The sequence below is a fragment of the Fragaria vesca genome, unplaced genomic scaffold (genome assembly GCF_000184155.1).
Source record: "Fragaria vesca subsp. vesca unplaced genomic scaffold, FraVesHawaii_1.0 scf0513160_u, whole genome shotgun sequence".
NCBI classification, from domain to species: domain Eukaryota; kingdom Viridiplantae; phylum Streptophyta; class Magnoliopsida; order Rosales; family Rosaceae; genus Fragaria; species Fragaria vesca.
The window spans coordinates 182,244-194,662 of NW_004443448.1; the positions used below are offsets into that span (position 1 = coordinate 182,244).

The 12,419-nt window shown below is 40.2% G+C and overlaps 2 protein-coding genes and 1 non-coding gene across 3 annotated transcripts; 1 reads left to right on the plus strand and 2 right to left on the minus strand.

Moving 5' to 3' along the window:
• The first annotated feature begins 1,645 nt into the window (after positions 1 to 1,645).
• On the plus strand, positions 1,646 to 4,286 carry LOC101307854. The gene is made up of 5 exons (XM_004309950.1): positions 1,646 to 2,083; positions 2,170 to 2,270; positions 2,356 to 2,495; positions 2,617 to 3,108; positions 3,192 to 4,286. Exons 1-5 carry the CDS (start codon positions 1,677 to 1,679, stop codon positions 3,840 to 3,842), a joined length of 1,791 nt encoding a protein of 596 aa, XP_004309998.1. The 5' UTR covers positions 1,646 to 1,676; the 3' UTR covers positions 3,843 to 4,286.
• A 1,654-nt stretch (positions 4,287 to 5,940) lies between these two features.
• TRNAT-UGU lies at positions 5,941 to 6,012 on the minus strand. The gene has a single exon. It is a non-coding gene; the product is annotated as a tRNA-Thr (tRNA).
• Positions 6,013 to 10,783: 4,771 nt separating this feature from the next.
• Positions 10,784 to 12,094, minus strand: LOC101308342 (uncharacterized WD repeat-containing protein alr3466-like). The gene has a single exon (XM_004309951.1). The coding sequence runs from the start codon at positions 12,092 to 12,094 to the stop codon at positions 10,790 to 10,792; it is 1,305 nt and encodes a 434-aa protein (XP_004309999.1). The 3' UTR covers positions 10,784 to 10,789.
• Positions 12,095 to 12,419: the final 325 nt, after the last annotated feature.

The following is a 12,419-nucleotide window of genomic DNA, read 5'->3' on the forward strand; positions in this document are numbered from 1 at the left end:
ACTTGGAACCCCATCATGTTCCCCTTGACAGTCGAGGCTCTTTCCAAGGCCTTGATTTTTTTTTTCTTTTGGTTGTAGATAATGTGTTTAAGAGCCTGGATCAAGATCTAGAACTTTGCAATGGAAATTATGAATTGTGTAGTACAAGGTCCAAATGGAGGTCCAACCCTCTAAATGTAGAAGGTGGAACAAAGTTAAGAATCCAAGGACAGGACAATAGTAAAAAGAAAAAAGAGCATCAATCAAACAAAGATGATACTTACAGATCATACAATTAAGTGCAACTGAAGACAAACTATGTGTACCACGATGATCATAATTAAATATATTCCTGGAGTAAGAATATCAGAAGCTACGTTTCGTAAAGGGGAGAAAAGATTTTGAATGCTGGAGAATATTACACACTCACTTAGAGGAAAGCCCCTTAGGCCTTATCTAACTAAATAAAGAAGAGTATCTGTATTCTCTTCTTGCACTTTTTATAGTTTAAACCCCGAATGAAGCAAGGTAGCAGAGCACTGGTCTTTGCCTGTTTGTTCCATCCTACATGAGCTATATATATAAGCCATAGCTAGCCAAGTTTAAACCACATCTTGCAACCAACCAGATAAGCCTCACTTGGAGCTTAACCTGTTTCTGGAATTCAAAATGGCCCTTCAAGCTCAAAACCCCCTTACTCCCCAGAATAGGGTCAACTTTCAAAGCAACCTTGCACCTCAGAATAGGGTCACTTTTCAAGACAACCTTGCACCTCAGAATGCTGGCCTTGCACCTCAAACTGCCGGCCTTGTGCCTCAGCAAAATCCCAGCCTTGTGCCTCAAGGTACTGCCCCTGTACCTCAAAAGACCTTTGCACCTCAGAGTGCACTTGCACCTCAAAGTGCCTATGCACCTCAAACACTTGCAGCTCAAAGTGCCCTTGTGCATCCAAATAAGCCGCCCGGCACTGTCCTAGGCCGAGGAGGAGACAACTACCGGGACAACTACCGTACTGCTGGTCCTACTCAGCTGGGTAGAGATCGTCGTCAGTATTCAGCACCATCGGATGACAATACCTTAAGCAACCAAATTCTGATCACTGATAGATCGCATGAACGTCCCTACGATGTGCTTCCTCTTTCTGTCAAGCAGGTTCTCCAAACAATCGAGGCCATTCTGGTTCGTGCCAACAAACCAGTTGACATTCATGGCACTGTAGTTCCGGTATGTATTTTCACTTGAGCTCTTCAATGCGGATGAAGGTTTATATATGTAACTATACATAAATGATTTATCAACCAGTTTAGACTGCGAGGTTGCTTGTGAGTTTATCAACTATGCTTAATTTTTTTTTTTTTTTTTTTTGTCTTAGGGAGTTCTTGTACCTGCAACTGCACAAGTGGATAGTCTGGAACATGAGAGGGCCATCCATGCCAGCCTGAGTGCCCTCCACGACAACCTCGACGTTCCAAACAGCGTTCTGAATGAAATTTCCTGCGAGGTCTGCAACTCTGCATTCAATAAAATTGTTTATATACCATATTCGCTTTACCGCGTCGATCTTTCACACAAGAAGAACAAGAACTAGTGGTACTAGTTAGTGTAGCATATGTTATTACTCTTTATTGATTGATTTCCACCTTGACATGCAGATACAATGTAAGTCGCTATCAGGAGTAGACGCAAACAAGACCACCATGGACATTTTAGAGAGGGTACAGCACTACGATTGGGATGAAAAGGTGGTGCTTGCCTTGGCATCTTTTGCAATCAAAGATGGTGAATTTTGGCTTGTGGCTCAGCTTTTCACCAGCAACCCACTGGCCAAAGCCATTGGACAACTGAAGCAAATGCAAGAGATACTAGAACGATCAGGGACTAGTTTGAAAGCAAAGTTTGAGGTGTACAACAATCTGGTTAATGCCGTGCTGAAGGTGACCCGAATCATTGTTCACTTGCAGGACATTTACCACGACCCACACTTAGCCACTGAAATCAAAGCCACAACTCCCACTAATCATATCCCCAGTGCTGTTTACTGGACTATCCGGAGTATAGTCATTCTTGCATCACAGCTTTTAGGGATCACCGGCTCTGATCCGGAGTAAGTTCATCTATGTCTACATCAGTAGTACAAATTTGACAATGATACATTCGTTACTTGATTTCATTGTATTTGATTTCTCATAGGTACGTAACAGAGGCATGGGAACTATCATCCTTGGCACACAAGCTCGAAAGCATATACAAACATCTTGAGGATAACCTAAACAGACTCCATGAACTCACTCGTGAGTCTTAGCTAATCAGATGTTCCAAGTGTCAGAATTCCAATCTCTTGTACCTAACAAATTATATTGTAATGGTGAAATGCAGGGAAGTACAGAGATGAAGAAGCATTCGCTGCAATTGAACGCATCTTAGAGTCACCACATATTGATAACAGCAAGCCATTGAGGGTTTTGTTTTACAAGGATGACCAACCTGCACTCTTTGATGGCTACAACAAGAAGAGGGTTTGTTTTGAAATCTCAATCAATTTCTCCTCTATCCCCAAACAAATAAATAACTTAAATATGTCCATTTGTATCTACCTATCCTCATTCTATGTCCTAATTAACTGAAGAACTGTAACAGGTGGACATTGATGTGCTGAGGAGGAAGGTGGTGATACTGATGATTTCAGACCTGGACATCGGCCAGGAAAATGAGTACATAATTGCTCATCAAATGTACTCGGAGAAACGCCAGTTCCCAACAAGGGCGGAGAGCCAGTATGAGATTGTCTGGGTTCCAATTGTGGACAACTGGACTGAAGCTAAGCTGCTTCAGTTTGAGGAGATTAGAAATGGCATGGAATGGTACAGTGTGTACCACCCTTCGTTTGTGTCTCCGATTGTGGTGAAGTACATTAAGGACAAGAGGAAATGGAACTTTGTGAAGAAGCCTCTGCTTGTGGTGATGGACCCTCAAGGCAAAATAGTGCACACCAATGCTGTTCACATGATGTGTGTTTTCGGAAGCGCAGCATACCCATTCACAAGCAACAGAGAGAGATTGCTCTGGGAAGAAGAGACCTGGAGGATTGAGCTTTTGGCAGATGCTATTGATCAAACCTTACTTAACTGGGTACGTAAAACTTGACAATTCACATATATATTAAGCTGCTGTGCATTTTAGAGATTTTGTTACATACTTTGTTTCGTTTACAGATTGCAGAAAGGAAGTACATTTGCTTGTATGGAGGGGAAGACATTAACTGGATCCGAAACTTCACAAGGACTGCAAAAAATGTGGCCTTGGAAGCTGGTATCCAGTTAGAGTTGCTCTATCTTGGCAAAAGCAAGCAGAAGGAGCGAGTGGTCAAAGACATCATCCGCGTCATTAAGGAGGAGAAGCTGAGCCACACCATCGACTCGAACCTCATTTGGTTCTTCTGGGTTCGTCTTGAGAGCATGTGGCAGTCCAAAGGACAGCTTATGAGTGAGCTCTCCAAGGCTAACTTCACAGACCATAACATAAAAAACGACATCATAATGCAGGGGATCGTGTCCCTGCTGAGCTTCGGTTCTACGGACCGAGGGTGGGCACTGATCGCGCTTCCTTCATCAGAAATGGCTAAAGCTAATGGGGAGCACATGTCAAAGAGCTTGAACGACTTCAAGATTTGGAAACCTAAGCACGATGAGGTAGGGTTTACACCTGCACTAAACGAATATCTTACTGGGGTATACAGGGACGCCCCACATCACTGCACCAATCTCATACTGCCTGCAACCGGCATCATGCCTGAGACTGTGTCCTGCTCAGAATGTGGTCGTATCATGGAGAGGTATGCCATGTTCCGCTGCTGCACTGACTGAGGTAGATCAACAACAACACCAGCCACGATTCATTGCAAAGATGCATTGCTTTGAAATTTATCATAAACTAGCAGCTGTCACAGCTTCTACTATACTACTATGCCAATAAATTAGACATCTGAAGGTCCTTATCTCTTTTGGTAAAGGAGCCTAGGTCTGTTGTGTGTGTTTTTTGCTTCTTGTTACAATTCCATATTTACATGGATATATTACGATTAAATAAAATTTCAGTATTCGTTTTCCTTCTAGATAATATGAATCACCGTTTTGTTATCGAATGTTCTATCATGGCTCTCTGTTCTTTTATCATTACTGGTCGTTTAGATTGACAATGCGATATTGCCATTGATTTCATTACAGAACATGTCTGTTTAATTAAATCTGAACATGTCCTAGTCCACTTCCATACGGTTGCAAAGAGTTGTTTTAAATCTTTTAAAAGTAAGAAGCAAAAACAAATTTGGGCTTCAGTGTATGTAACAATCAGATCATTGACACTAAGATCTCACTGAAATCCGCTAAGATAATTAAAATTTTCATCATAAGCCCCATTTAGCAAAACAATCACACAAGTCAAAATTAATAAATCACCAACATATAAAAACAGAGATATTAGGATTAGGAAAGTGCCTTTGAAAATTGGATATGGGTGCTCAGACAGCCAAGGGTTTGTAATCAACTTCTGGGCGAAGAACCCAGATCATAAACTCTAGTCCACAAATTAGCATCATCACTGCACACTACAATATGCAAAACCAAATATCAGAATTACAGTACAACTGTTCAAGAACTTGAAAAACTGGGTGATGAAGACAAAACATGTACCAGGAGACAGGTAACACAGTGCAAGCAAATATGCACGGTGCTGTTTAATACTGGTGAAAAGTTCACTCTATGCTTTGGAAACTTGAACATCCCCAACCAATCGAAATTAACAGGGAGTTCACCATAATAAAGCAACAATGATATCAAACACAGAAAAACAAAATTGATGAAAAATGTCACGACCTCAACCCAACGAGAAATAAACCAGACTACGACCAATGATGCGTAGCCAGTTTTGAGAAAATTGGGTTATGGATCGAAGATCAATGTACGCTTCCGTTGACACGTCCCTCTGGATTTATAGACCAGCCGATGAACGTAACGCCTATCGAAAGCGACCCAAAAAACTTGAATCAGACTCTAAGACCCTGTAACAATTATAAAACCGAAGAGCTATTCTAATCCTAAATATCTAACACAAGAAAATGCAGATGCTTGGTTAGAGGGGAGAAGAGCGGCGATGGGGTTTAGGGGTCTAGTGTGAGGCTATATAGAGAAATGCAGAGGGTTTGGATAATACGAGAGAGCCCTTTTGGTGTGGTAATATAACGAAGGTGCCATTGAAACCAGCGGCTCACACTTTTGTGGGTCTGGGCTTTCTGCAGATGTGAAACGATGCAATGGGCTGGAGTTAGACTGGGCAGATGGGAATTTGCAACTGTTTTCTTTTTCATTGTTTTTTTTTTTTCCAAATAAAATAGTGAAGAAGTAAGTTTATGGTTGGAAGTGTGCAATTGGTTGGGGTCTCGGGGAGTCTTTAATCATTATACTTCTTCATCTCATGTTTGGTAAGAAACTAAGAATGCGGTTGAAATTTTAGAGAAGAGTTAGGTTGTATTTTAAGTAAGTATGTCATCTCAAGTTCAAGTTGAAATAAGTTACGTCTTAGCCCATAACTCAAATCATTTGATCAATAGTTAATGACTTAATGTAACGAAGTAACGATTCTATCTCTTATGTTTCTATTCGTTTTTTCCAATTTTCCTGCTCGATTCACTCTGCCTTTGTTGGATCAGTTTGGAGGTGGATGTAGTCGAGGGTTTTGTTTGTAGCTTTGTTTATGTGTTTTTTTTCTTTCTTGATCGAAAAAAAAGAAGATTATATTTACATGTACCTCTCTCTTCCAATTTGACTGCTAATTAACACCATTTGAAAGTTCAAAGGCATGAGGATAATGTCATAGCTGTGAAACTTTCGCTCACATTTCAGTTAAAAAACTTCTTCTAGCCAATAAATTTTGCAATATAAGAAAAACAAAAAATAAAAAATAAACTGCCCCCATGCAGGATCGAACTACAGACCTTCAGTTTACAAGACTGACGCTCTACCACTGAGCTATAGGGGCTTGATGCTTCACTGTGCCAATTTTGCCTAAATATAAAAAAGCGAAAATGAATGAAGACCCTGAGACTCTCGACCTTCGGTGGATACAGAGACACGTATTATTTTTTTTTTTTCTCTTTTCTTTTTCCTCACACGTACATATAGATTCAGAACGTCTCTATAATTCATAACAGATTAACTACAAATTAAACGATTTTTAGTTGAATCATATCAAAGGGGACAGGCCAATTTGGTTTGACCTTTGATATGTACATCAAAATCATGTGCTTTGCTTCACATCAATATGGAGATATTGTTGAAGACAGCACACGATCAAATGCTTTCCTTGAAAGAGACTGTTACGGTGTGACTCTAAAGAACTAGGACATACCCAGAAGTAAAGCAGCCTGCTTGGAGTTGGGACCTTATGCCTGCTGCATGTGGATAGCTTCATATATAAGAGATAAGGGTCCTGAAAACGACGATTTATTTCGTTATCCCTACCATCATCGATCTACCCCAAGCCTGCGTATAATATATGCAACCATACGTTAAATTTTATGGACAACAAATAATGTGATAGAAAGTATTGAATCGATTTGCAGGTGATGAACAAGTTGGCAATTTGAACGAGCAAGTTGAATTGTAAACTAGCTACGAATTCTGTGATGCATAGTAGTCAAAGCATGAGCTCGATATACGATCGATACTAATGGTGCACCATAGCTAAGCTACTACCAAAATATATGCAAATGTTATTGAAAGTTTCTAGGGTTTGTCGATCTGCTGGATTATTCTGAAGCAAGACATCACAGATTTTGGTTATATATTTATATAGGAAGCCCGAGGACTCTTAAGTTGAGGACTTGTCGGCTTGTCCCACCTTTCGATCTTATATACATATCTTGACTATTCAGTTTATAGGTATTTATGAGTAAATCATTTATCTAAATTTTCAGCTATATTGAAAATTGTTAAGACATTTATAAGTGTGATTTATCAATTATGAACTTGAACGGTTCATATTTGATATATTTTGTTCATCCATTAATTTGATATAGTTTATTATCTTAACAAATTAACACCAATTTTGCTGAAAATTTGTATAAATAATCTACTCATATAAACCTAAAAACTGAATAGATGAGATGTCAAAATATGATTGAAAAATGAGTTTTTTAAACCATAAACCGAAAAGTCTTCAACTTAAAAGTCCTCACTAGATGGGCTCCCTATTTATATATTTGAGTGATTGTCTTGTAGTGACGACACCCCAAGCAATATGTTGAGGAGGAAGATATAAACTTTGGATCAATATAGCTTGTTTTAAAGAGCAAGCTGTACCTACTGATGATCGATATAATGCAGGTTACTTATCCCAGGTCCCAATCACATAAATCCAATTAATCAAGACTTCAGCAACATTAGTCGATTAAATATGCTAATGTCATTAGTTTCAATCAAACCCAGTACAAATTATGGGTTGCCTTCTATTGTTTAGATTCTTAATTTTGTAACCAAGTTATTTTTAATTTGGATTGAACAATAAAATACTTACAATTAGGCCATTAGGGTGTCTGGTAATAGTGTACATGAAGAAAACTAATGTTTATAACTTGATATCAAGACAAGACTAAACTGAGATTGATGAACTACACTAATTAATAAAATGGCCACTCGTATATATGCATGAAGCTAAGATTATATGGATTGCGTGTAAAACAAAATCGTCCAACCACCATTACAGTTTTAAAACTTCACTAGTTAGTATAATAACGTGCAAGTTAATTATAATATGTCCAATGTACTAACTTAATCTTGTCCCCAATGTGATGCAATGATATAACTCTGTGTTAATAATATTGCTTGAAAGTTGAAACAAATCAATCCATGTATACAAATCCATTTGTATATATGTTCTGTAGATGTAAGACATTTTTTCATAATGAGACCCCTAAACCCTAATAACCAAGATCGAACATTTTCTTATCTATGTTTAACCGAGAAAGATGTCATATATATCTCGACAAATTAACGTTTCTTAACTTGAGTAGATATTTGAAATTTGTAAATGACCTCATTTTGTGATAAGTTGCGCAAGAGCTTGCGAGCTATGCGTCAAGGGTTCAGTCGTCAATAATATGGAGTATTGATTTGCCTGGTCGGTCTTGCATTAGTTACCAACTACGATCTGAATAGACGACGTCGATCACTAGCTGATCACTTGCAATGGATTCAGCTCCTCTACAGTAACTTTAGATGAAGTTCATAAAATTCTGATCATTCAAGTAATCTTATAGTCAGATAGTTGACACATCATGCAATGTTATATTTAGATGTTTTCTCTCAAACGGACGACGTTATCAAAATACCAACCATGTACACCAGCAACCAAAGTTAGTCTTCTTCAGTTCTTCTTGTATCAAAAAAAAAAAGCCCGTCTTCTTCTTCTTCTTCTTCTTCTTCCTCACCTCCTTTCTCATACTTTGCTGGCATATTTGCATGACTGCAGACTGTTTGCAGCCAAGACCCATGGCACATGCTCGTCTTGACTCCTCTTCGCACACCAACGTGGTTATTAGAAAACTCAGATTTTGGCCAATATAATAGAAAGGCAAGGCAATATAAACAACATTGATTAGTCAATTATGGATGGGTTTTGGGATTGGAATATGAAATCTTTTATAATGACTAGGTACAAAACTAACTGCAAACCCATATGAATTTTGACAAAAGAAAGTAACAACCCATCGAATTCAAGCCGAAAACAAAATGCAAATCACTGAGCAGAAAATTGGTTGGAGGATACGAAAAGTTTATTTTCATATTCCTTTATCAGTTGATAGACATGCTCTATTGTTGTTCAAAGATCTGGTTTATATCTTCATGTTCTTCAAGGATGATCTGGAATTGTGGATTGTATGGAACTGTGTTTTTTTTTCTTTTCGCCGTTGGGGATAAAGGCAGGGTTTGAATCAGTTTGAGAAAAAAAACTCAAAATGTGAAACAAGCTGATGTGGTGACAATCTGACCATTGAGGGATTTCAGTGACTATAATTTTATGAAATTTATAACTTTGGAGAGATAATCACTTTAGAGGAGCCGGATCCGCACCTAGCTCAAGATGATGTTATGTCTTTTCATGCATAATTGAATAAGCAATACCATTTAAGAGGTAGGAAGGAAGTCCCTCTAAAGGAGCCGGATCAGCTCCTAGCTCAAGATGATTTTCATGTATAATTGAATAAGCAATACCATTTAAGAGGTAGGAAGGAAGTCCCTTTTCAAAATTGAATATAGGAAATCAATATACTTGTCACCATCTCAATGGAGTAGGTACATATAGAAAACCCTAAGCTTGCTCTAATTTTTTGTTCTCTGAGATCGATATTTATGCAATAATCAGGTGTAATCTAATACTTATTTCCAGGAGCATAATATCCATAAGTCGCAGCACGTCACTGAAACACTCACATCTCTGTAGCTAATTAGAAAAAAACAGCAAGCAGCAGTCCAATTTCATGGAATAATATTTTTGACTATCAAGCTTGGGCGATGAGTTCATGAACAGGAAGAAGATACACCACATGCACATATAATATTTCCCAATAATTTAGATCTGCATTCACGGTTCAACATCACCATCATCTCAACTAAATATATAATACCAGACACAACCTTGTAGTTCTTCTTGTACCCAAAAAAAAAAAAAAACACCTTGTAGTTGTTCTTGATAAGGTTGTACAGAAATGAAGTTTTGGCAGTAGCCCAGAAAATAAGTTAATGAATATTGGGAGGCGGTAGGATATATAGATTAGTGTGATAATCACAGGATTAAGTCGGAGAAGGACAATGGATTGGTTGTTAAGTACTAGATAATTGCCTTGTTTAGCTGATTAAGCGGATTATCACATGAGTGAATTCACAAAGTGGATCTTTGTCTTCATCTGGTTAAGACTTAAGAGTTTGAATCTTCTCCGATTAGGCAATTAGTCAAATATAAAATCTGGGTTGGAAGCTTAACTTTTTTTCTAATTTACAGTATGAATAAGAGAACCGGCCATATATTGTGGTTTGGAGTTCTATATTGGTAACTAATCAAATGCAAGTTGTAACCAGCTTAGAGGCTGAAGTTGAATTCGAGAGACAAATGTCTTCATAACCAGACTAAGTAAAATTGTTGACATCAATTTTATAATCACACAGGGGAATTCTTTGGTTTGAAAGGTTAATTTTTTTGGTCCAATACATTTGGTTTAGTAGCATAGTCTTTTGTAACCGTGAGGTACTTAGTGAGTTTATGTACGTAGTATCTGAGTTGTTTACTTGATATATAAGTTAGTACTTTTTAAATCACGGAAGTTGTGGTATATCAATCGCTGCTTTTTTGAGCTAAATTATCATTATGTGATAAAATATCTTATTTGATTTTGTTATAGATCGAGTTTAGATTTTATGAGATAGTTAATTCTTGCGATTCTAATTGATACAAATTGTGATCTCAATATGTTATCAGATCGTGAGATAAATATACAACATTGTTACAACTTTGGGCAATATTTCAGTACGTACGGGAATCGATCTGGACTGGCCACATAGATGTAACATATGACTGCTAATTTTAACAACAAAATCTTAATCAACATCCAATTACAAACTATTCAAATATCCGATCAACAATCCAATAACAATATGCTAAGCATTAAGCACTCTGAGCAATCATATTCAAAAACAAAAACCATCTGAAAATGATTGCAGATCATGCAGAGTACTCATATCTTGCAAAAACTCGAAACTAATCATAACATCTTCCGTTCTTTCATCGCCTCCGAAACCGACACATGCCACACCTTCACCACTCCATCTAAACTTCCACTCACAACCTTAACGACGCCGTCGCCATCGCCACCACTCTCTCCCGTAACCGCCACCACCGCCTTCACCGGTTTCACGTGTCCCTCCAAAACCCCCAAGCAGCAATAAGTCCCATCCTCCCCGCGCCTCCACATCCTCACCGTCCAATCAGCCGACCCACTCAGCAGCAAATCCCCGACGTTGAACAAACACAGTATCGCTTTCCCATGCCCCCTCAACGCTCCCGTCACCGCCATGTGGTTCGCGCTGTCCTCTCTCTCCCACACCAATATCGACCGATCACAAGCACCCGAAAACAGCACCGATCCGTCGTCGTTTAGAGCCAAAGCATTCACCGCCGATTTATGCTTCTCCAGCGTCGCCACCAACACGTGGCACTTCCCGTCTTGCGGTTTCGCCCACACCCGGATACGCCGGTCCGCTGAGCCTGTGTAGATCGTCCCGTCTTTCGCCACCGCAACCGCGCTCACGGCGTCCTCGTGCGCCTTCACTGACTCCACGCACCGGAGGCTTGAGTCCCGCCATATCTTCAAGCTCTTGTCCCATGAGACTGAGTAGACGAGTCCATCGTTGACGGCGATGCCGGTAACGGCGTCGGCGTGCTGGATCCAGAGGCGTTTTACGTGACGGCGTATGGTGACGTAGTTCTTGGGGAGCGCGAAACGAAGCAAACGGTCGTTAACGGTTGGAAGCATGGCGAGGAGCTTGTGGCGTTTACCTGGGATGATCTCCCAGACTTTGATTTTACAGTCCTGGTGAGCTGTGAAGACCTTGGAGTCGGAAAAGGAGACGGACTTAACGGAGCCGGAGGAGGCATCGTGAGCGTTGAATGAGTCTAGATGAGAGAAGTCGGATAAATCGTAGACGTTGATTTCGTGGCCGGAGGCGGTGTAGAGGCGGTTGTGGTGGACGGCGAGGCAGGTGATCTGGAGGGAGGAAAGGCTTGGAGTGAGAGTGGTGAAGCAGAGATGGGAGACGGAGAGGGTTGGGGCGTCAAGTTGGGAGATGAGCTTCTGGAGGGAGGGGACAGATGGCAGCGTCTGGAGGGAGAGGTTGGAGTGGAGGCTGGTGCTGCAGGTGTCGCTACTGGAGGAGCTGCCATGGTTATCGGAGGAGCTGCTAGCGTCCGACACGACATGTCGTTTTTGGTATGTGGGTTGGGGTTGAGGGACGGAGACGGTGGATGTGCGGGAGGAGCATGTGGCGGAGAGCCACGGTCGGAGCTTCATGATTTGGAGTTAAGAGAAAGCCGAGTGGAGCTCTGTGTCTGGGGTTATATATAGAAACACGTAATGAAAAGACGAAAAGGGTATGCTGAGGTAGGAAAGGACGAGTTTGCAGGTGGGGGTGTTTTGGTAAGTTGGGGATGGGAAGAGGAGTCCAAATTTGGGCAGCTTTACAGAGCGAGGGTTAGGGTAAGAAACGCGTCTGGGACAACCAAGGGGAGGCTGGGTTATGCCAATTGGCAATTGCTTTCGGGGCGGGAAAGAATAAGCTTTTTAACCATAAAGATAGGAAATCGAGAGTAGTTAACTCTTGGTGCGTTCGCCCACA